The sequence below is a fragment of the Carya illinoinensis genome, chromosome 5, assembly GCF_018687715.1.
Source record: "Carya illinoinensis cultivar Pawnee chromosome 5, C.illinoinensisPawnee_v1, whole genome shotgun sequence".
Classification (NCBI taxonomy): domain Eukaryota; kingdom Viridiplantae; phylum Streptophyta; class Magnoliopsida; order Fagales; family Juglandaceae; genus Carya; species Carya illinoinensis.
Genome location: NC_056756.1, coordinates 8078113 through 8101947, shown reverse-complemented (window position 1 = coordinate 8101947; position 23835 = coordinate 8078113). Strand labels below are relative to the sequence as shown.

General features: G+C 35.3%; 3 protein-coding genes and 1 non-coding gene across 12 annotated transcripts; 2 read left to right on the top strand and 2 right to left on the bottom strand.

Annotated features, from left to right (window-relative positions):
- Window positions 1–802: 802 nt before the first annotated feature.
- On the top strand, window positions 803–6744 carry LOC122311580 (WD repeat-containing protein 13-like). Of its 2 annotated transcripts, none has more exons than XM_043126180.1 (12): window positions 803–1257; window positions 1653–1759; window positions 2032–2101; window positions 2749–2896; window positions 2997–3134; window positions 3754–3893; window positions 4291–4338; window positions 4709–4819; window positions 4910–5091; window positions 5431–5450; window positions 6175–6251; window positions 6339–6744. In XM_043126180.1, exons 1-12 carry the CDS (start codon window positions 1090–1092, stop codon window positions 6447–6449), a joined length of 1320 nt encoding a protein of 439 aa, XP_042982114.1. In that variant the 5' UTR covers window positions 803–1089; the 3' UTR covers window positions 6450–6744. The 2 variants fall into 2 exon arrangements, with proteins under 2 accessions (XP_042982114.1, XP_042982113.1); XM_043126179.1 differs by having other exon boundaries at window positions 805–1257; window positions 5431–5552.
- Window positions 6745–7172: 428 nt separating this feature from the next.
- On the top strand, window positions 7173–7245 carry TRNAE-CUC. The gene has a single exon. It is a non-coding gene; the product is annotated as a tRNA-Glu (tRNA).
- Window positions 7246–7437: 192 nt separating this feature from the next.
- LOC122311579 (chromatin remodeling protein SHL-like) lies at window positions 7438–11911 on the bottom strand. Of its 4 annotated transcripts, none has more exons than XM_043126178.1 (5): window positions 11699–11911; window positions 11201–11546; window positions 9672–9740; window positions 8146–8254; window positions 7438–7908 (listed from the first exon to the last, which is right to left on the bottom strand). In XM_043126178.1, the coding sequence occupies exons 1-4, from the start codon at window positions 11769–11771 to the stop codon at window positions 8188–8190; spliced, it is 555 nt and encodes a 184-aa protein (XP_042982112.1). In that variant the 5' UTR covers window positions 11772–11911; the 3' UTR covers window positions 7438–7908; window positions 8146–8187. The 4 variants fall into 4 exon arrangements, with proteins under 4 accessions (XP_042982112.1, XP_042982110.1, XP_042982108.1 ...); XM_043126176.1 differs by having other exon boundaries at window positions 8205–8254; XM_043126174.1 differs by having other exon boundaries at window positions 8146–8337; window positions 11699–11910.
- A 2116-nt stretch (window positions 11912–14027) lies between these two features.
- On the bottom strand, window positions 14028–22693 carry LOC122311577 (beta-galactosidase 3-like). Of its 5 annotated transcripts, XM_043126171.1 has the most exons (21): window positions 22537–22551; window positions 20481–20588; window positions 20028–20283; window positions 19815–19910; window positions 19586–19698; window positions 19433–19499; window positions 19153–19245; window positions 18592–18735; window positions 18181–18269; window positions 17991–18096; window positions 17740–17827; window positions 17448–17566; window positions 16937–17101; window positions 16364–16542; window positions 16150–16259; window positions 15886–15995; window positions 15489–15599; window positions 15293–15406; window positions 15008–15210; window positions 14576–14912; window positions 14028–14443 (listed from the first exon to the last, which is right to left on the bottom strand). In XM_043126171.1, exons 3-21 carry the CDS (start codon window positions 20193–20195, stop codon window positions 14303–14305), a joined length of 2553 nt encoding a protein of 850 aa, XP_042982105.1. In that variant the 5' UTR covers window positions 20196–20283; window positions 20481–20588; window positions 22537–22551; the 3' UTR covers window positions 14028–14302. The 5 variants fall into 5 exon arrangements, with proteins under 5 accessions (XP_042982105.1, XP_042982107.1, XP_042982103.1 ...); XM_043126173.1 differs by having other exon boundaries at window positions 16150–16247; window positions 20028–20588; window positions 22537–22693; XM_043126169.1 differs by having other exon boundaries at window positions 20028–20588; window positions 22537–22690.
- Between the last annotated feature and the right edge of the window lie 1142 nt (window positions 22694–23835).

Below are 23835 nucleotides of genomic sequence, written 5' to 3'. Positions count from 1 at the left end.
GTTTTGGCATCTGGTCGCTATTAATTTTTATTAAAAAATGATATTTACACTCGTGAGTGTATAAATATTATATAATCATTTTGAATAAAATGATTAAATACAGAATTTACATAAAAATAAATTAAATTTTTAATAATAAATTTTTTTTTCTTTTAAAATAGCTACGTAATAGTTACGCACTCCACAATTAATAACTAATCCTCATCTTGTACGTTGTACTTGGCTTCGACTGGCAGCTTGCTTGGTGAATTTATTTTTCGTCGATCAAGATGTATATAAATAATGAATTAATTCATTATTGAATTATCTTATTAATATAGTCATTATTTGGCACGTGAGTGGTGTACCGTACGTACTAATTAAGGTTCATATAAAACAATGAGTCTAGGAGGCTAATTTATTGGAGTGAAAATTATTAAAATGAGTAATATTATATATAATTACTTTTACGTATTTTATTAAAGTGATTGATTATATTAATTTTTCTTTTAACTTATGGCCTTTTATCATAGATTCTCTTCATTTAAAATATTTAATCAATTATATTAATAAAATATTCGAAAGAGTATATAAAAATAATTACACGTTAAATTTTTATACTAATATAGGAAATTGACCGTGGCGCAGTAAAATTGAAATTAGCGATGCCATGCTACGACGTAAAATCATTTATTTGCTTAGTGGTTGCATTCGTGATGCCATTAGACATAAATAAATTATAATCCATCTTCCTGAGATTAATAACGTGGTATATAAAAATTTTCATCGCCCATAAGTCGGTATTTCGTACGGATCCGAGACATATTAAACTGTTGCCGGTTGGCCGTTAAAAGGCATTAGGGACTGGCGGCCTACGATCTGGCGCTGTCCTTCAGATCCGAGCAGTCTTTAAATTGCGTACCGTTCGTTCTAGCAAAAGTCGTCGCAATTTTTCACTTCAACTCCGCGCGCGTTCTCTCTCTCTCTCTCTCTCTCTCTCAGGACCGCACGAAGACATAAATTGATGACCCTCCGATTTGCGGAGAAAGAGAAAGAAAAATCCTTGTAGCGAACACTCACCGATGAAGGGTCCGCAGGAAGCTTCATAGAATGGCGGAGCAGACGAGCCAGGAGGAGAAGAGGAAGAATGAGCATGTAGATCCAGAGCTCTTCAGCTGCTTGCTTCAGCCTGTAACCGCCGATTCCGATCCCGTATACTTCGGCATTCGTCGTCTCCTTCTTTACCGCAAGGCCGAGTCCGGGGTTTTTCGCCGCCGAGTACGCCCTTTCATCTTTGCCATTTTTGTGCTTATCTGGCACGTATATGTATATGCGTGAGTTAGTATTTGGATATATGTGTAATTAGGGTTTATTAATTGGATCCATGTTTAAAATTTGGATATTTGTGAAAGTGTAGGGCGTCGTTTGATCTCTTTTTTTTTTTTTTTTTTCCCAAAAGAATTATTTGTGATTGGATCTGGGAAATAATTCCATGTCTAACGCGTTTGTCCAGTTGCATTCTTATTGATCGCAAAATCCAGGTTACGTGGACGTCGAAAATTTTTCTTTTAGTATAAATTTCGCTTCTATTTTAGCAGTAGATTTACCTTGTGGATTCGTTTGTTGTCTTTTTCTTTTCTTTTCAAATTTATGTGGTATTTTGTTCCATGAAGGATTGGAGATACAATGGAAAAGGTTATGTGGCCTACCGTAATTACATCAGCAGGCCAAGGAATTGGGAAAGTTTGCAGTCACCACTCCAAGGCACTCCAGGAAACAGGTTACTAAAAATTCTTCTTGATCAGTTCAAGCATTGTGACTGGATCAATCAATACATACTGGACTATATTATGCCATAAAACCTAGTTGTATTTTATTTTACCTTTTTGACCAACTTTTGAGGAAGCTTTACATATATTTATTTTGCAACATAATATTTTATTATAAACCTGAGACTTGTATGTCTAGGAGAATTTTTAGTTATAAGTGCTATTTTAAATTTATGATTCACACAATTCTGACGTCAGGATGATTTACTGGTTGATGCATCAGTGGCCGATGGGTTCCGCCTCCAAGTCCATATTCCCTTTTGTCTGAGGTGGACAGCTGGAGTTCTAGCAGGGTATGCTTGAATCTTTATGGACTCTTGTTTTTTTAATCTAAACTTATTTTTTCTCATTAATTCTTTCATTTTCCTTTGGTTGCACCATGCTGATGGTAAAAACCAGTAACTGTGTCGTAGAATTTAGTTGGTGTGATACATCATGGTATTTTAAGAATTGTGGCCAGTCCACAATGGATTGCCTCCTCCACATCCTGAGTGTGCATCTTCACATATTTGAAACTAATAATTCCTGATTGGTCATCTTACTTTTCTACTGAACTGTAGGAGATGCAGCAATACTTTTTTACACGTAGGTTTCTCACACATTCCTTGAAACTTGTATATATTTTCTTCACTAGAAGGTCACAATGAGTGACAGAGGGAGCTCAACTTTACTTAAGAAAATAATTTCATGCATCTCTGGTTCATGAGAGAATTCTGCACATCTTTTACCTTGTTGAAACAGACTGTCACTGTGTAGTTTATGAGACCTCGAGCGTGTGTCGCTGTCATCATCTATGAGACTTATATTGATTTGTAGACTGGTCTTTTGTTAAGTTGTAGGAGTTTCTTTGAGCAGCACTTGAGACAATGCAAGGGCTGAACAATGTTGTTCTTTATTTCATGTCATTCTAAAAGGTTTTATGCGAATTTTCCCTTTACAGGACTTGCAAAGTGGCAAACCAGATTTAAGCCGCAGAACGAGTTTTAGTTCAAATGCAAGTGACAATGATCGCCCACGTAAACGAGGGGCTGAACTTGCATATTCTTTTGTGGGAATGCATTGCATCTTTGATCAGTGCAAAGCTTCTGGTAATTTCTTTTTCAAGTGCCAACTGAGACATGTTATATTGCTGCTTGTCATCATAAATTTGACTTGGGTTGAAGAATACCTTATTAGCTTAATGTGCAGTCACGGTTTTGAAGTTTGGGCACATGAGTTCTGATCTACTTGCATACGGGGCATCAGATGGAACCTTGACGGTATGCACTGTGTTAGGACCACCTTCAGTCATCAAGGAATTGAAAGGCCACTCCAAAGATGTCACAGGTTGGATTGCCTGGTACTATTTCTGTGGTCTTTTCTTAAATCTTATAGTGGCACAGTTGTGATAATGCTTATCTGCAGGTTGGTCAAATATACAATGTAGTTTGTGATAGACAAAGACATGAGATCTGACATAATTCTAGGATATTGGTAAAATGAGCGGAAGTGCTAGGCTTGAGCATTTTCCTTTCATCACCAAGTAACACTTGGGGTACCAGGGTACTATATTGCAGGCCCCAAAACTTGCCATGGCAATCTTAAAATAATTGAAGTTGAAATTATGGGCTATGGGCAGTTTCAAAATTTGTTGGACTAAAGGGCACTTTCGTCACTAATAAGAATGGGATGGTGGGTGTGTCAGGGGTTCAAGTCTGTAATTATGTGTGAGTCGTGACATGATATTAATTACATCTTGATGACAGTAATATGAAGTGTGGGATTTTCAAATCTTTTGTGACCATCCAAAAGCTAATAAATTGTGCAGTATCTTTTGGGCGCAAATAAATTCTGCTGCTGATGTAGTATTATTTATGGAGCTTTACGTACACTGTTCTAGAATTGGAGCCATGCATTGCGTTTATTGTTGGCACCACTTGCTTCTAAAATACTAATATTTTCTCAGACTTTGATTTCTCTTCAAATAATCAGTACATTGCATCATCGTCAATGGATAAAACTGTGAGAGTATGGGAGATATCAAAAGGTCTGTGCATTCGAGTGATATATGGAGTTTCTTCCCAATCATGTATTCGTTTTCACCCTGTAAGTATACACTAATTTCAATGTTTTTGGATGTTCAGAATCCTCCTCATTAGATCTAAATGTTTAGCATGTTCTTAGTGGCATAAGCAAGCCTGGGTGCATTTCTCTCAAATTTTGAGTTATTTTGGTTCCATTTCTCTCAAAATAACTAAGATTTGAGTTATTTTGGTTCCATCTCTCAAATTTTGCATTAAGTTATTATGAACTTGGATTCCTTTCTACAATTTTTTTGGTTTTTTTCTTATATCAGCTTTAGAGACTTTTTGTTATCTCATCTTGGTGTGGAGAAGCTTTTGTACATATCATAACAAAAAGGCATTGTGGCCTTTTTTTATATTTCTTCCTGTACTTTATTTTTCATTAAAAGCCTGTTTTCTCTCTCTTTCTTTTGATGCAGGTAAACAACAACTTCCTTTCAGTTGGCAATGCAAACAAAGAAATCACTGTAATTACTGGATACCTATTCTTTTGCTTCTTAAGAAAAGAAGGAAAAAATTCACATCCTGCACTAGTATGATAGCTTCTGGATTGAGATCTTGCCTCTTCTTTTCGCCCCTTTTTTCTAGGAGAAAAATAGTGTATTACATCTAAACATTGGAATATGTTGGATGTGAAGAAATACATATATTGACTAATTTAGAAATTAGGTTTGCTTGTGGGATTATACTACTGAGTTACATATATCGGATTCGTAACCACATAACATATGCTTGACATAAAACTAATAAGTGTTTTTATGTCAATGTTCTCCTATATACCCTGTCATGTTTCATAGATCCAGTCTAATCGCTACCACTTCTACACTGGTATACCAGGTAATTAATTTCAGCACCGGAAGAATTATTAATAAAACACTCTTTGACAGTGAGGTTACCTCCATGGACCATGATCACACGGGTCAGCTCATCTTCTGTGGGGACGTACAGGTGTGATCTTCTGCATGCATCATATATCTTTATGTTCTTCTGTACTCACATGTTCTGCTTTTGACATTGTTACTGGAACAATACGTGCAGGGATGTATCTACTCTATTAGTATGAACTCTCACACAGGAGCATTATCTCATTCTCATCGCCGCCGAAGTACCAGCAGGCACAAATCTGCAGTCACAACTGTGCAGTACAGAAGTTTCTCCCTGCTTGCACACGGCCCTGTGCTGCTGTCATGTACTCAAGATGGAAGTTTATCTTTTTTCAGGTTGATCAGCTGAACATGCCTTTTACTTTCAAGGCCATGTTTGGTTGTCAGGTGCGGCAATGAAGGAATGGGAATGGGATTCCTAATATCATATCAAGGGGTCGACATGGTATTCTGATTCCACTACCCCTGGATATAAAAGTTTGATACTCTCTCTCAAATAAATGCACCCTAACAAAGGTATCAGAATACCAAGTCTAAGTACCCAAATGATTTTAGAATGAATTTGTTGGAATAAATGGAGAAATAGGTATCTCATTCCCGGATTTCATTTCCATCGACCAAGTGGGCCTTGTGTCTTTATCCTGAAGCACTGATAGTGATGTTGGCATGTTGTAGCGTCGCTTTGGAAATACAAGGTTACTTGACTCTTCGTTGCTTGCTTAAGTTAACTCCTCGAATACATAAAATTCAAGCTTCCTTCTGTCCTCTGCTTTCCCTTGAAAAAGGGGAGTATATAGGTTAGTATGTGACAATCAACATACCATATTCTCCACTACTATATTTGCTGTATGACTTGGCCTTTCAAAAATGCACATGTACTCAATTTTCCCTAAAAATGTGTGACCACACTAAAGAAGAAACATGTTTAGATATCTCAAATACAGTTTCACTTCCTACTCTTCTTTTTGGTGGTTTGACCACAACGCACACTACCTGATAGAAACTACTCTCGGGTTATTGATAAAGAGTATTACTGAATTTTGAGAATAGCTATATTTGATAAGAGCTTCTAATCTTATACCAGAGTCAAATGCGAAATAGTTCTGAAACACAATGTCAAATTGCATCCTTTTTACTTGCAAACTTATTTTAGTTTGAACTTCTGGCTACATTTTTGTATAGGAAACTGAAGGGAGATCCAGAAATGTCAAATGTGATTTTACTGAAGTAAATATGTTGATATCATAATATGAAACTCCAAACCTATGTGAAGATGATATGGAATCAAGAAAAAAAAAAAAGATTTTTTCCCCCAGATTTAGATGCTTCACTTCAATCACATGAAATGCAAAATCTTGCTCTTGATTATGGAGATGTTTTTAGTCTTTGCTGATATTATGATTTTGTTGCAACATGCAGTTGCTGGAAGTGAGGATTCAAATGTATACTTCTATGATTTAACTCGGCCGAGGCATACATGTGTAAACAAGCTACAGGTCCATTTTATATGCCAATTAGGTTTTAATGGTTTAACTATAGTTATCAATCAGCTTTCAAGCTGACCCAAGCTATTGTGACTGCAGGGTCATCGTTTTCCGGTTATGGGTGTTGCTTGGAACCATGGAGAGAACTTGTTGGCTTCATCTGATTTTTATGGCACAGTTATTGTATGGAAGAGATCAAAGACAAGTTAAAATAAACGCGTACACCCATTATTATACAAAGGATAGGAGTTTCAAACACAAATACTCAAAAAGGCAGGCTGTAGCTGAACATTTGCTTTGTTTTATTATTATTATTTTTTTTTTAAAATTCTTTTATGAAACTTTTTGACCATTTGGTGTTGATCACTTACCAAGCAATATTGTATTGTATTGTAATCTTAATTGTATAAGCCGAATCAGTCAACTCAGTCGATGATGTATTCTTCATTTTGCCCATTGATTATAATTTGATAGTATTTTTTTCAGATCAAAATACTTCAGCAAATATTATATAGTGTCCTCTGATTTGAAGCTAAAATATATAGGGAAACCCTTTATAATATCTAGTTTTCATTGATATTACGTATCATTTACGTGCTTATCAAAGCTGAAAATTTCGCATAAACTGGATGCAATTCGTTATATTGTCGGTTATCGCCGGTCAAACTACCGCGCATAAGAAATCATATAGTGAGTCTACTGTTCATTTTTCTATTTATGCACACGGGATTCTGCTTATCGTTTCTATTATAAAAAGAGATGATATTTGTAGTTGTGAATATATAAGTATTACACAATCATTTTGAAAAAAAAATAAATAAATACGAAATTTATATAAAAAAAATTAATTTTTTAATAATAAATTATGGTGTAGGGAAAATAACTGCATGGTATTTTTGTTTATATTTTAGTTATTCCACTTACGACCAGCAATCCGTTGTAGTCTAGTTGGTTAGGATACTCGGCTCTCACCCGAGAGACCCGGGTTCGAGTCCCGGCAACGGAAATTCTATCTTTTTTGTTCTTCAAATTGTATATATTATAGACCCCTTGCTTAGCGGATGTGGCTTACGAATAAAAATAGAGATCGTGATGATTGTCCGTATCTACAATAAAAAGATTGAACATGTTTTTATCTATTCATAAGAAAAGAGAGACAATTGATTATTACTAGATAGAGGGAGAGAGACAAGTGGAGTTATCACAATGTCATACATTTTGCAGTTGGGAGTAGCAAGGTCCAAGACAGTTTATAGTTATAGCACAGTAGATACATTAAAAAAACCCGTATCTATTGCTCTTAAGTTGAGAACACCCTCGTCTATACACATTTCTAATTCTTGAGGTAATTAGCAGACACATTCCTGATTCATGAACAAGAAACTGAAGAAAGAGAGATTATATTACATGATTACTGACAACCAAACACATCCTTGACCTCTAAGGTAAAAGGGTGATTACCCCCTTCAAACAACCAGACAAGACAGACGTTTTTAAACCATTTTCCCTCTACCAATCAACTCCCGAATACCAGAGCCTGTGAGTGATAGAGCCTCCGTGTTCGCTTGAACCCTACCCAACACTAGAAGATAAAGAAGATCCAGTTCCTCTTGTTATAACTCTAACTTATGTTTATGTATCGTCACCTCCGACGTCGTTTTGTCTCCACCTGAAACATCATAATTGCACAAGAACATTGATTATAGAGCAACGAGTTCCTAAACAGTGTAGCATAACCCAAAATAAAAAGACAAATAATAAGGCCTGATTTTTTTTTTTTTTACTGGGGAAATAATTACCCTTATGAGAAAAATGACCTTTATACTGCCCGATGACAATTGAAAGATCGATGCATAAACATATCCAACATCTCAATTTGTAAAGCACATTTTGAGTCTACATATACCTAACACAGGATGGAACGAAATGCTGTCAAACGGAGGGAACTTCAATGGATGCAAATACCTTCATATCCGAGTGTCTGGAAGCATGAGAACCCTGCAACTTCTTCTGACCTTCAGAGGAACAATTTTCACAAAAGAAATGATCTAGTCTTCTAGCTTCCTCCACAGTCATGTTAATACAAGCAGGATGAAACCTGAATTAAAAGTAACATGCTGGAGATTGTATGCATTTAAAATCTCAAAATTCTATTTGCAGAAAGCAACCACCGACCTCTCTTCTTCACCCCTCATACACACACACACACAGAGTCAGAAATAGACATAAAGGTAAAATCTATGTTATGAGGCAGGTGAATTTCATACCTTCTAGCCTTGCAACCAGGCTCAAGCAAATAGCTCAAAACCTCAAACTTAAGAGGCTCTTTAAAGTAAATGTATAAAAAGAAAGAAATAAATAAATAACTTATTTCTTAAGACATGCCTCTCATGCTCAATTCACTGTTATATTTCTGATATTTTTTTATTTAGGAGGCCAACTTACTGGGGCTCAATAGGGGATTAATAGCCCTCCACTTTTTTCTTTTATTTTTTTTCTTTTGAAGAATTTATCAGACACTCCATTCAATGTTAAAGGATAAACGTCAACAGGATAATTGAAACATTTCGATGGTACTTCACTACAGATCATATGCATTGATTTATGTTTATGGTCATCTTTGCTAAAGCATAGCAACATGCCAAGTGATTACCAACACTTTGTAATCTTCCTAAAACATCTTTCAGAATTGTGAACCATTGACTCCATCTGAGATTACATGTAACTCACATATAAACTCTAAATCAGCAACAATTGAGAATTACATGAACGAAGCAAATGGATACCCTTTGAAAGGCTGCATCAGAGACACATGCATCTAAGTTGAAATTAGTATAATCTTCAAAAGAAATGTATAAAACGCTGTTCGACGGTAATTTATATTCAACAATGAATTCCAAGAACTAATTTTCATCACATTCCCATGGCAAGCTGTCACACACTTAAACTGGTTTCATGTTGCTGATAACATGCAAATGAGTGATCATGGCCCATAAGCCAAGGACTTTTTTTTTTTTAAATGAAATTTTAAACTGTTACCGAAGAATTCATATTATTAATAAAATATCTTTTCCTAGACAATTCATATTAATGACATACCTTTTACTCAGTTGTACAGTTGTTAGATTTCTTCAACATAAATCCATGATTTTTTTAAGGAACTTCCCGAGTAAATAAATTTTCGACATAACTAATACTTTTTTAATTACTCATGAAAAGAAGCTTCAATCATATAGAAATTTAATCGGGTTTGGGTGTTGAAAAGTGTTGAGCTATGTTGTGAATAGTAGTAAAAAAGTAAGTGAAAAGTAATAATAAAATAATGAATAGCAGTGGAGTATGTTGAGAAGTGTTGAGAGTATCTTAACACCCAAACACACTATTAAGATGTCAAAATCTTCAATGGTACAACATCGACAGCATTCAACTTACCAGTCACTGCACCCTTCACACTGAACCATTAGATCATCAGGGTTGTAAGGCATCTCGCACTTGCAATACCTGCAACAATATAACAAGCAATAAGCCATATGAGCTCAAGCAAACTGAAATAAAATAAGAAATACTGGATCAGCTCTGAAATCTGGTGACCCCATGTTGCAAAAGTGAAGCTTTTAGTCCAAAACACGTGCAACAAAATAAATTCAAGTCTGCCATGGTGAAGATAAAATAAAATCATTATGTTAATCAAAGAATGACAGTCCCAAGAGTAGAAAAACAAACCCAACTAATATATAAATGGTCGCTTATGCTGGAGATAAAATATAGTGTCACACGACTTCGGGTAAGAGCATAGGGACTGCAGGTACAAGTCCAAGTGTCAAGCTCATCATTTTGTTTAATTCCATCTGGTACCCATACCTTTCCCATGTCATGTCATGCATGTTACAAAAAGAGTGGTTCGCACGAAATCTTGATATATACCCTAAAAAGAGTGCAGGTCTATACACCATATCAAACTCAGCCAGCAAGTAGACATAGATATAAAAAGAGTACTACAAAGTTCAAATAGTGAAAGCAAATGAAATCTTGAAAAAGAAGTTTATTTGATATAGCACTAAGAAGGAGAAGAACTTGCCTGTGAATCATTAATGAAAGTAAGCAAAATACCAAATTGTGTTCATATTTCTTGCCATATATTACTAACAAGAGCACAAATGAAGCAACTAAATGGACGATGAAAATATTCTCATTATCATTCTGAGGCCTTTTCTGAACTACCTAAAAAATGCCCCAACTAATACTCCCGATTCCATATTATATTTATGCTTATGTACAATATGAGTTGAATTGGCTTTTTTTTTTCTTTTCTTTTTTTTTTTTTTTACGTAAGAAGTAAATTATATTGATATGAATGAAATAGGCATAGCCCATGTACACAAGAAGTATACAAAAGAACACCTAAATACATTCTAAATTAAGGACTTGAGTTGAATTGGCTACAAACAGAGCGTGAGAGATAAAAAAAATTAAAATAACAATAATTGTAGTATATACATTGATTAGAAGTAATCTATTTCTTCTGCCCGAATCTTAGTATGTAATTCCTTCTATCCATTAAGCTGAAAGAAACCTTTCTATAAAAAGCTACCGAGATTCGAAACAGCTATCCCATAAGTTTTCGGCAATAATTCTTGTATACTAACAAGAAAAAAAATCTATTCATAAACTCGTGGGAGTACACACTGCATACCTCTGATGTGATATGATTTAATATGTAAGAAAATTTTATAATCTGAACCTTATAAATTAAATAATTTCACATCAATGTTGTGGATGTTCTCCACGCCGGATAGTGAATAGAATGGTTCACACGAAGAAAGATATATATATATATATATATAATATAGATAAAAGAAATCCCTGCTTACTCATCATTTTCACAAGCAACAAAAATAAAATGTCAATAACTATAAACTTAAAAGAGAAACCGGACTCAACCGAATGATTCGCTTACATACACGGCGACTCTATCGGGATCGAAAGCTCCAGTAGAGGAATTGTACTCGAAACGGCAGAAGAAGTCTTCGTTCCCGACGGCATCGAGCTTGGTATAGCTCTTGAATGTATGGACCGTACACTTGCCCTCGATGGTATCGGCACTCTGGACGTCGAAGTGATCGGAGAGGAAAACCTCCTTGGAGCCGTGGAATTGCCTTCTGCCGCCGATCGACTCCTCGGGCCGGTAGTACCATCTGACGTGGACCTTCACGTTGGCCCCACGGCCGTCCGCTTCAATCCGATCGATCTTCGCCACGTAAGACGGCTTCGATTGGTCCGACGGCCGCATGAGGACACAGTCCCCGGCTGAGAACATTTGGTGAAGTCAAGTCAGATAGTTTTCTCACTCTTTGTTTTTTTTAGTATGGAGAGAGGGGATTGAGGAGTTGTTAGTTTCTAGGCAAAATTACAAGGGGAAAGTGGCACAAGCGAGTGATAGAGATAGAGATAGTGCTTACCTCGGATGGTTTTGTTGATGTGTTTGACCGTATAAGAGTCAAGGGTTCGTCTTGGAGCCTTGGGTTTGGCCATGGGAGCGCTGAGAAGAAAACAAAGACATGCACAAGGACTAGCGACAGACACAGCAAAACCAGGAAATAAAAATTAATATTCGTCCTACTCTTTTTCCAGGAAGTTCCGATTTGGTGCTTCGCGGTTCATTGATTAGGCGGTGGCCCCGCGGCTTTTATCAGCGTTTGTTTTGGGTAAGGACTAACGATTGAGCTTCCGATTTAAGAGGAGGGGTAGGTTCGCAAATAATGGGAATATCAGGGCTGTTTTGTAGCTCTTTGGAGGAGGGAATACGGATCGATGCGAAGACACGTCAGCATCGATGTGGATTTGGGTTTATCCATCGTGTTTCTTTCTAATAGTAGAATGTTGTAGACTTTGTTTAGCGTAGGATCTTGGCAATGTACCAAATGCGCAGTGCCGGACTCGAATCCGATGTGGTCGGTTTAAATGTGCTGTCTGAACGTATACCGTTGATCCTTCTAAATTGTGTGAAATAAATAATTACGAAATTGATTAATCTTTTTAGCTAATATTTTTCATAAAAATAAAAAAAAAATATGAAGTTTTCGATTTTTATAACTGATGTTATAAATCCTGGTTAGACTCTCATCTTTGATTCTTTAATGAGATAAATTGTCTATCAACTTTTTAATTTATTATTTAAAAATAAAAAAGGAAGAGCTTGACATATAACATCGCTCTTAATTAAATAATTCAACTTATTTATTTTATCTTATCCTATAAGATTTTTAAATAAAAGTTAATTAATATTATTATTTAAGTTGGAACATTGATTGCATTATTTATCTTAAACTTAAAATAATATTCGTAAATCTTTTTTTTTTTTTTATCATTACCCATCAATCATTTTTCAATAAATAATTTTAAAATCAATAATATCATAATGATTAAAATCTTGTAAATAACATTTCTCTTGAGTATGACTAAATTTATGTGTCTGAGATTTAAGCTTCGTTTGGATGATGAATTGAATTGAATTTTTTTATAAATAATAGCGAATTGAGATGATATAATAAGTTTTATAGAATCTATGTAAAATAAATTTAAATATATTTAAATATTAAAATAAATTTAGATATATTTATGAAAAGTTAAAAAAGATTATGACTCCCGCGTGTAAAAATGTGTCGTGTTAAAAAAAAATTATGAATCCTACATGTAAAAAAATTTTAAATTAAGTGATATTTAATAATTTAAAAATAACTATTTAAATTTTAGACTCAATTTAAAATTAAATTGAATTAAATTGATCTCAATACCTTCAAACATATAAATGGGGCCTTAACTGGAATGCACAGATTTGTAAGGAAATTTTCTTGAGAAATGCTTTAAAAAAATAATAACAGTAACTGTGACAATGGTGATGTATAATTTGAGTGGGTGAGCCATCAAATCTGGCATAGGCACATACCAGGTAATGATTTCCGGATGGCAGAGCCTATCCATTTTTATTTGGTATTGTGATTGTTTTTTTTCCTTAAAACCTTGGAGTGAAACATTTATTAATTTGTATTATTATATAAGAACTTCTATATTAAATTATTAATTGAAGCTGGTGTTTGAAAGAACAGAGCTTTCAACCCTATCTCCTGCTGCATTAGTCCTCATAGTTGTTTCTTACAAGCTTGGCCTATGCTTCTTGAGTAATTGCTTGCTTTGTGCTTGAATTCCAACCCCATTTACATTCTATGCAGCATTCTCTTAGCTAAATGTAAATGTAAACTAAAATGATTTACATTGAAAGAGGCAAGAGACAAATATTTTACTTGTAAGATACAATAAGGTAAGGTAATATAAATATTTTTATTATTTTGAGATTTAAAAAAAAATTATTTATTTATTATATTTTATATAAAAATTTAAAAAAATTATGATGATTAGATAAAATTTTTAAATTTAAAATAAAAAAAATTTTATGGCCAAGCCAAACCTAATTCTCTATGATTGTAGTGTTACTATTTATCTTCTATTAAATAATTTATATTAATTTCTCTCATTTTATCTTTACCAACTGGAATTCTCGAAGTAATGAAAGAGCCATTAAAGTCCATTATTTAACATCATATAAAAGGACAGCCCATCAGGTCTATTATCTGACATTTCAGCCACATTTTTTGACTTTGGTACACTAGTAAGGTACCTTCTCAATAGCCTTAAAAAGAGCATTGTGCTACTTCTATGAAGTTCCTTGTTGATCACAAGGGGGAGGAATCTGTGACAACGTCATGAAGGGTCGGGTTCTTTAGGCATGCATTATGATTGAGAAGCTTATTTGTTTTGGATTAAAATTGTATGGAACTGGAAGCAGCTCCAGCTTCAGAAACCTAACCTACACCTTACTTGAATTTGCAATACATATAAATGTGACACTATCACAATCCTAACTAGAACTCAGTTCCCCATACTTGTTCGTTAGATTCCATTTCCAATACTTCAAATGCTGTCAGCCCGCCAATGCACTTTGAAATGAATTAAATGGTTCCAATTTAGGTATGGAGTTACAATTTCTTTTCTTGTTCTCAAACCCTCTAATTGGGTCTGGCAGTTGTAGCATCCGCAGGGGCACAAACAGCTTCCACCAATAATGTTTTTGATATGTTTGGACATGGGTCTGCACCAAAGTTACTGTTTGATACAGTCACCAAGCATTCCTGCTGACCTACGCATTTCTGGAAATAAGGACACAATAAATGTGAATTTAGGATTGAACATAGATCTTGATTGGAACTAAGATGATGTGAATTTGAAATATGAATGTTTAATGAATGGGGTTTGAAGAAATTAAAGAGCAGTCTGAGTACCTTCTCAAAGATAGCCAGAGAGCTTGGGGCGTGACAGTTCCCATGCTCAAAACTCCCACAAGTCCCAGATGGAGTTCCAAAACTTGCAAATTTAATTGCAGAAATGGACTGCCCACGTCCACAATGTAGGCTAACCTTTGGAATGTCTAGAACCTCTGATTTTCCATCTCTCTCGGTATGCCAAGTCTCAATGTTTGGGTGATAATCAGATACTTCAGCACAGATACTTTTAACAGATCTTTTTACAAGTGCAATTCTGGAAGCATCCCCACTGATTTCCTCAAAAACTACCAAAAGATTTTTAGTTGGCTTCAACCATGACCGAGGAACATGGTACCTAACATCATAATATTAGATGGTGAGCATATATATATATACCATTATTTAATCTTCAGTTTTATCTCAATCATGGAGTTTTTAGAAATTCCTTACCACTTTTGAGTTGGATTGCCACAACCGAATTGGCACTTTTTAGGCCGGAATGTGCCAGAATAACTGCATCCATTGCAATTACCATTAGCATAGACATTCCAATATCTCCCAATGCTCTCCCCATTGATCCACACTTGACCCTTCCCCATGCTACTCATGTCCAAAGCCAAGGCCTCCTCTCCTTCCGGTGTGTCAAAATGGGTCTACAGGTTCAAGTAAAATGTCAAACAGAATAAAGAGGAAACAAAAAGGATTGTGTCAAGGACTCATTTCATTTTCCCATACCTTATACCATGTCAGAGGCTTTTGTTTCTCTGTTGCTAAGAACCCTTGCATCCAATCAACTGATGAGATTGAGTTGGGAGAACCTAAATTCATGGCTTCTCCCTTAAGCCCAACCTGTATAAAGATGCACTTGTTAGGTATAAGTTCATCAAACGATTGGAAGTCCTCAAAATATGCAGAAGCGAGATTTTTAGACCTTGTATGACCATTTATGTTGGGACAAGTCCCTTTTTCCCAGGTCTAACCCATGTATGACAACTGGTCCAAGGATTCCTGTTTTCCTCATCTCAAAATGTGGACCATTGTTCTTCAACACCAACAGTACCGAAATAAATTATCAGTTGAATTAATTATGAAGAATATTCCATGTCAAAGAGCAATTAATTTGTTTACAGAATCCAAATAGGTCAAATACCGAGCATTGGAAGTTACAAATGCTACCGAAATTATAATCTCAAGTTTTTCTTTTAACATGTTTGCTTGACTTATGTCAAGCTGCTAGGACATACTTGGCCAAGCAATATAGTAACCTGTTGAAGTATTATGTAATACCGATAATCAGTTATAAAAGAAGTGGGGATTGAAGTATTAACCGGCAGTCCAACAGCTATACTGAGTAGTGAAATTTCGTTACTTCCAGGTTTCAGATCAACATTCCCTGTAAAAGAAAATCTCAATCTCTCCGGAGTCCCAAAGGCCGAGCCTATCATCACATTACATAAAAATCAGCAACTGTTTAACATGTAATAAAACTTGAACCTCTCTTTTTATTTTTTAAGCCAACTGATTAACAAAGTTCAGTCCAGTTGTATTTGCTGGCTTTATGTGAAATCAAGAGATTGAATTGAACAAGGTACCTGCAAGATGCCCATTAATGAATACATGTATAGCATGGCCAGTTGACTGCACAGTAAGAGTTGGAAGTTGGCCTTGACGCAGAAACGATTCTGATGAACTGATATCAACACTAGAAGCATAATGTTTACTTGTAAGAATCGTAAGATTGTTATCACTGCATGTATGTGCTTAATGTTAGAATAAAGATAAAATATTAGAAGAATTCAATTTCACCTGGTTGTGTACCAGAGATAGTCGCTGGTATCTCTGGTGAGGTTCAACTGCTCCAAGAGACCAAACACACTGATTGTTGAACCATCATCAGCTGAAGATATGTCTTCATTAAATGTATCCCATGAAAGAAACTCAACATTAGTGGGCAACATTTGCATTTGGGATGTCTGAACTCTAACCTGAAATTATGATGGCAGAAAGGTTATGCATCTCCCCGTGTTATAAGCTTTGATTGAATGGAAATATGCAAACTGATAAAAAAAATTTCAAGCTATATAGAAAGGGCCTGACTTGTTTGCATCAATAATTCATGTCAGCAAGTGTGTATTAAGGCTGTTGGACAAGTCACGTTTCATCGTGGCGGTAATGATCCGCATATTTTAAAGTAACTGTTGACTATTGTATATATAGACACGTAATTATGTATGCATAGCCAAATTCACTGGGCTTCACACAGAACAGCAATGAAATCTTTTTTTCTTTTTCTTTTTCTTTTTTTTATAAGTAGAACATCAATGAAATCTAGCAACAGACCAAGATGGATTCAGTAGTTCCAACAGGCAATTCACTTACTTTGGCAGTGTTGAAGACAGAATTTTTGCAATCAGGAAGGATGCTAATGGACCAGGGTGGCAGCTTGTAATGCTTGCTATTGAAAGTCACCCTTGCAGCTGACTTTGGATTATAATTTGAGAGAAAAGCTGCACAGTCTCCTGACTTGGAAGAGAATACATGTGCCTGGGTAATGTCAAACAAAGTCAATCCAATTTCGAGAGAGGGAAAGGGGCATCAATTTGATAACTATCCTATAACCAGAAGCAGTAAAGGGAATGCTAAGGTGAAGTGAGAGTCCAGAGATACTTTGACCATTGCTTTGGATGGTCAATGAAAGGGGTTCTTCTACCTATCTCTAATGTTTCTTTATAAAGTGGATAAAAGGTGTAGCAAAGCATGACTTCAACAGAAATTATGAAGCAGCATTGAGTTATTGCTCCAAGATTGCACTAAAATCCACTATAGAATCTTAGGCATTCATCCTTGAAGTTGCTCTCCACTCCCCCATAGGACACAGAGTACGACAAACCTTTTCATAATTTCCCAAGGGTGTGATAGTAGGATCAGCAGTTAGCAAAGCTCGCTCACATAACTTAATAGCCTTATGGAGTTCCTTCAGATGGCCATACTTGGGCTGCCTGATCAAGCCTATCACATCAGCATAGTGAAAATATGAGTTACAAGTCCGACAAACTGACTAATTATTTTTTTACTAATAATGATTAATTACTTAATAAATTATGTCTAACACTAGGAAAAATTCTGACTGTTTATAAATTGGGTTTCTAGTGATATTAAGGATAAGAGCTCAAACTTCTCACCATATTCATCAATCGGAGCATCATAGTCATAGCTGGTAGTAATGAAAGGGCCTCCAGCAGTTCTTCCAAAGTTTGTTCCTCCATGGTACTGCAGAAAACAATAAGAATATTAGGTAAATCTTTTCCATATTGTCATTATTTATTAGAAGTAATGCATAAATGGAATGAATCAGGTCCTAGCAAGCATAAATTTTGCTGCGTACTACTTTCAAAAGGTGCCGAATGCAGAGTGAGTATTACTAGTGACCCACCATGTAATAATTTACAAAGGAGCCCCCCTTCTGAATGAACCGAGCAACAGCAAATGCCAAATCTTGGACTGGTCGATGGTGAATTGGGCCACCAAATTTTGTAAACCTTCAAAAGGAGACAGAAGGAAAGGACATTAATTAATATATCTTCGACCATTGCTTTTAAAGTGATGGTGGATGTGAAGCTTACCAGCCACTCCAGGTCTCAGTCCATATTGTGGGTTTGTAAGGTTTGTTTGGAGAAAAGTAGTCACAATAGAAACCATTGCACGTGTTTATCTGTTATCAAGAATTAGAGAGACAGATTTTCAATCTTTTACTTCTAGAGCAAAAAATACATTTGCATCAGTTTTTTGCGGTATGCCATATATTTTCATCATCTCTCACTAACTGAGTTACAGGTAAGAACAAATCTTCTTTGCAGGTGCCCAAACTAGTTAGAATATACCAATAGTAAAAGCGGAACAATTAATGGGATTCTTGAATCCTTACAGAAAAGTACTTTGATAGATTGTAAGAGACAATAGAGACCATTTTAGCTTATAAGAAGACACATAGAGCTCATTTATGAATCATGTTTAAGAAGTATAATTGTCAGTACCACTGGATCCGGGGCATCAGCTTCCTTGCACATTACCCACGGGACCCCAGTATCCATTCCAACAGCCATCTTTGCAGCCCAAGTCACATATTCATGACCGGCAGCTCCGAATGCTTTGCTTACACGTTCATATTCATTCTCAATCTGCACACAGAAAATATGCAATGATGTATAAATAATCAATAAAGTGGACATAATGAAGTTGCACAATATTTGCAGTTCGTTACTTCCTTTTAGCGCTGAATATTTTATTTTGCTTTGTAACACAACCAAAAAAAGTTGCTAAAGCGTAAGAGACCACAAATATTTGTATGTCAAAAGAGAAAAGACTTATAGATAATATAAGTTTTGCTACGTACAATCGCTTACTAATTTGTGTACTAATACTGATTCGTTTATATTCAAAATTTAAATTAGTACTGTTTTTAATAAAATTTACTTTTTAACCAATCACATTAAATTAGCATACATATTAGTGTGCAGTTGCGCTTGTAACTAGATTTTTACAGATAATATAGTGCAAACTGCGGGGTATAGGAGTCAATTTTCCCAAAACTATACCTGAGAGAGGATGATGGGACCACCTTGAGACTCGAACAGATTTTCATCCTTCATCATTTTAACAATTTTCTGGGTAAATTTTTGGGATGCCAACTGCAATACTGAGAAATGTAAGGTACTCCGTAACAAAGCTTAGAATTTAGATGATGGTTGACTAGTTATAGACGCCAACATATTTGGAACAGACTTTCACCTGTGCAGTTTCATCAATCACCTGTTTTTTATTCTAAATTCACAGAGAGAGAGAGAGAGAGAGAGAGAGAGAGAGAGAGAGAGAGACCATGAAAGGCTTGTTATCTGTTCTAAAACTAATGCCTGGAACATACTTCAACCAAACAGGAAACCCCCTGAGAAAAAAAAAAAAAAACAGTAAAAAGAACTGAATTTGAAGAGCAGAAACCACTAATCACCCGAAAAGCGAGATTCTGATTACCCAAAATTCCACTCTGCACAAACATAAGGCCCAATGCGAAGATGCACATATAGCCCAGCTTTCTGGATCATCTTGATGAACCGAACCAAATCATATCTCCCCTCAAAATTATACTAAACCCCAAAAATAGGAAACAAAAAATCACAACTGATCAGTCAATATTGACGAGAAAGTGTATGAAAAATAACACAAGAGAGTACAAGTAAAGAAAATGAGTAAATCGAAGTACCATGCCAGGAGAAGGTTCGTGAACATTCCAGAACACATAGGTATCTATAGCATCCAAACCACCATCTTTGGCTTTCTGTATTAGACTTCCCCACATCTGCATTATATGCATATTTTTCGTAATTGAGAAGTGCAACCAAAACTTCACATATCATCCTCATTTTCTTCGATAAATGTGGGATGGAATGGAGAAAGTATTGTTGAATAACTTAACCTGAGGGGAGCTTCTGGGGTAGTGTATAGAACCGGAAAAAAGAATTCTCCTCTGCCCATTAATGACCAGTGACTTTCTATCATAGGTGACACTGCTCTGTGCCAGCTGAAGACTCAGAAACAGAACTATACGGAACAAAAACCACTTGGGAGCTGAGCAAGCTTCCATTTTCTCTCCAGACGCTCACACACACACACGCACCAAGTAATGAGCAGAATGAAATGTGGGAAGAAGGGGTTGCTATTCGGTCACCTCTCTGCAACAAACAAAGAGTCCAATCCTCCGAATCATTTTGCTGTCTTACGTAAGAAATGTGGCATCCGGAATGAGTGCTCTGTGTGTGTGTGAAGAGAGAGAGAGAGAGAGCGATATGCAACGTGGGAAGAAGAGATTCTTGTCGGTATGCAATGTGGGAAGAAGAGATTATAATCTGGTCACCACTCTGCAACAAACCAGTCTATTTGTGTCGAAACCATTCACAACCACACTATCGCTGATCTGTTTCACTACATCAGCATAGTGACAGTGACAATGTCGATGAAGGTAATGCGCGTGACACAACTGCAACGGATACATCAAGACATCACAGAGTAAACTGGAAGAGTATAGATAGCGCATAAGCAAATATCATATCCAAAAAAGTAGTGTTGATAAAGCTACTTTGCGCAAATAAAGAACATATCTTTTGGTTCATGAACAGTAGTTATTCAAAAAATTAATACTTCATAAATATTATAAAATTCAATTTATGTTTCTATTTGTCTACCGATCAATGTATTAAAACTGGAGAAGGAACTAAAAATAATATAAAAATAAACGCTAAAATAAATTTAGACAAACTAGATATTAATTCTATTTAGAACATCAGAGTAAAAATAATTTGATTTTTATTTCAATTCTATTTGGATTAGAACTGTATCAATTTTAGAGCCTGCCACCATTTTTCTGAAAAAGAGCCGGAGAAGAAAATGGTTCCTTATTATTTAATTTTTTTGAACTTACCGTTACCGGAAACAGACGAGAGATTTAAATATTTTCTCGTGGTATCAATCTCGAAATTACTATGTTTGATAGTGAGAAGTATCGGTCAGCTCTATACAAACGAAGTCAAAATGATTGATTCTGTGGCTAATGGAAAATCATGGCACATAGGTTGCCCCAATTGGCTGCTTTTTCGAAAAAAAAGTGTCTTTTTACGAGAACACCAACCTTTTTTATTTGACCCTCTCTCTATCATGCCATATGGGAAGCCATGCCCACATGCAAGGGTTTCTTTATACCTAATTTATTTTAGGAAATTACACTATCTTTAGAATGAATTATCACTATCTTTTGAACTCATTGAAGAGATTATTGCCAACGGCTTTTTGACCTGATGGCACAAGATCTACTTCTCCAAAATAGAGATCATAAATTCGTCCCAAGACTCATAATGTATAAAAAAAATGAAGAAATTTTTATCGTTTTAACTCAATTTGAAACGTAAGTTATAAATCACATGTTTATTAAAATATGTCAGCTAAATATAAAACTAAAGAATTACAAGTTTTACAACTCTTCTTTATATAGTAATTCGTCCCATTCATGAGAAATAAATTACTTCACGTATGTGTAACGAATCTTAAACGAAGAGATCAATTATAGAAAAAGTGATGGCTTAGGGTCAGCGTTACTACAGAGCAAAAGGATGGGGTAGGGTCTTCAAAATCATCGAGAACAGCCAAAACGGTACAGGGCAACAAAAAATGAAGGAAAACGAAAGTAAAATGGAAAAGAAATCAAACCGCATGGATTGTCTCCCGTCGCCGGATTTCTAAAATGAAAAATAGTCCAGCTATAAAAGAATTTTATAAAATTAAATTTATAAATTAATGTTTCTTAATACGATATCTTAAATAATAAAAATATTTTTATTATAAACTAAATTTAATAGAACTCATTTGAGATTGTAGTTCAATTGGTCAGAGCACCATCGTATCAAACCCGGAAGTGGGTTCGAGCCATTTCAGCCTTAATGGATCCAAATCCAATTCCAATAAAAAAAAAAAAATACTTCTTCATTTATTGTTCAACCGGGCGAATGGAATTCTATACATAAATCAGTTAATAAAAGAAATGAAAAATTATATTGTAAATTTATTTTTGTAAAATTTCTTTGTAGATGTAGTAATTCTACACTAAAAAATATTAAACAAATTGATATTACTAAAAATATATAGTCGTGGCACACTTAAACATGCCATTGGACTAGAAATGGTTCTGAAGTTGCTAATCTCTGCTTGAATAGTTGAGCGTATATTATAATAAATTATCACACGCATTATTCAATGGAGAAAACTTTTAATGCAAGGAATTGGGATAGATTGGCACTACAGTAGAACCCCAACTTGTGATTTTCTTATTATTTAATATTTTCCATATTCTAACGTGATCAATTGCATGGGATACCAAGATAGAAAAGAAAACGGTCAACATCAGGTCAAGGGAAAGAGAAGAGAGGAGTTATTACTTGATCCGACGGGAAATGATGGAGGTGGCATGTAGCTTTTGATTTCAACCAACACGCTCTGAATGATTGTTTTTCCTGACCTAGGATCCCTCCCTTGGTTTCTCTATTCCTTTTAACTTGCAAGCTGTTTGTCATCATAACACAGCTATCTTGCATTTGGATTATCCGAACAACTTCGAAACTATAGCAAGCTATCTTGCATATACTAACCTCCCCCACCCAGCTGGCGTGCCCAGACAATTCGCCCCTTTATCTCTTTCCTGTGCAAGTGCTGACTTAACACCGGTATAAAGGACAGCTGAAGCATCCATTTTACATCCATCTTGATCAAGACCTGGAGAAATGTAACATGTTTTGGCCAATTCAACATCCTAAACAGAACTAATTCAATGTCCAATTTTACATGGGTCCTTTTTTTCTTTGGAAACTTCAGCTGGAAAAGAAATTTGTTTGGCCTTGCAAATAAGACCTATGAAGTCACTCAAACACGTATAAACTTAAAACTATCAGAAAAGATTAAATACAGCAACTGAATAGAATTTGGAAAAAGTGAAAATGGGTAATCAACAGAACCAGCGGACAAGAACCAAGTCAGAAAATAAAATAAAATGACAAAAACAAATGCAATTGGTGCACGCATATCAGTCAATATGCTTTCGGTGAAAAGTGCAATTCGAGTTTGCTCTCATTGAAAGCAGTCACATTTCATTTAAATTGGAATGAAATTTGCATGAATAATACTACATATAGTCATGAAGTGTGCAAGTGCCGTGCAGTAATTTTAAAAACTAGTCAAATCAACTATTAAAATAAATGTCATATGAGTCTCGTATTTATTCACTTTTTTCAAACTGATTGCACGATATTTACACACTCCAACTATCATTTCTCAATTTGCACAGCACATACATGAGGTGTAAATGCGTACACAGTAAATTAAAAGGAATTTGAAGTGGGCCGATTATGTTCCCGCAACTCGGTCATAAAAAGAGCATTCTGACGAAGAACTGAATATCTAACTGAATTAATAAACAACCCCCCAACCCCCCTAAAAAAAAAAATAGTCTGGGAAAAATTTCCCACACTCAGTGTGCCCACCTTAACTAGGTGTCCTCCTTTCCATACCTTTGGCATTCTTGGGTTACACCCTTGGTTCTCTTTTTATAAAAGAGTAATACTATACAACACACTATATCTTACTTGTATCCTACTATATATGATGTGACATATTTATCACTAGTTGATGATAAAGAAGCATGCAATAAATGATCATTCAATTATAATAAATGTGTCATATCT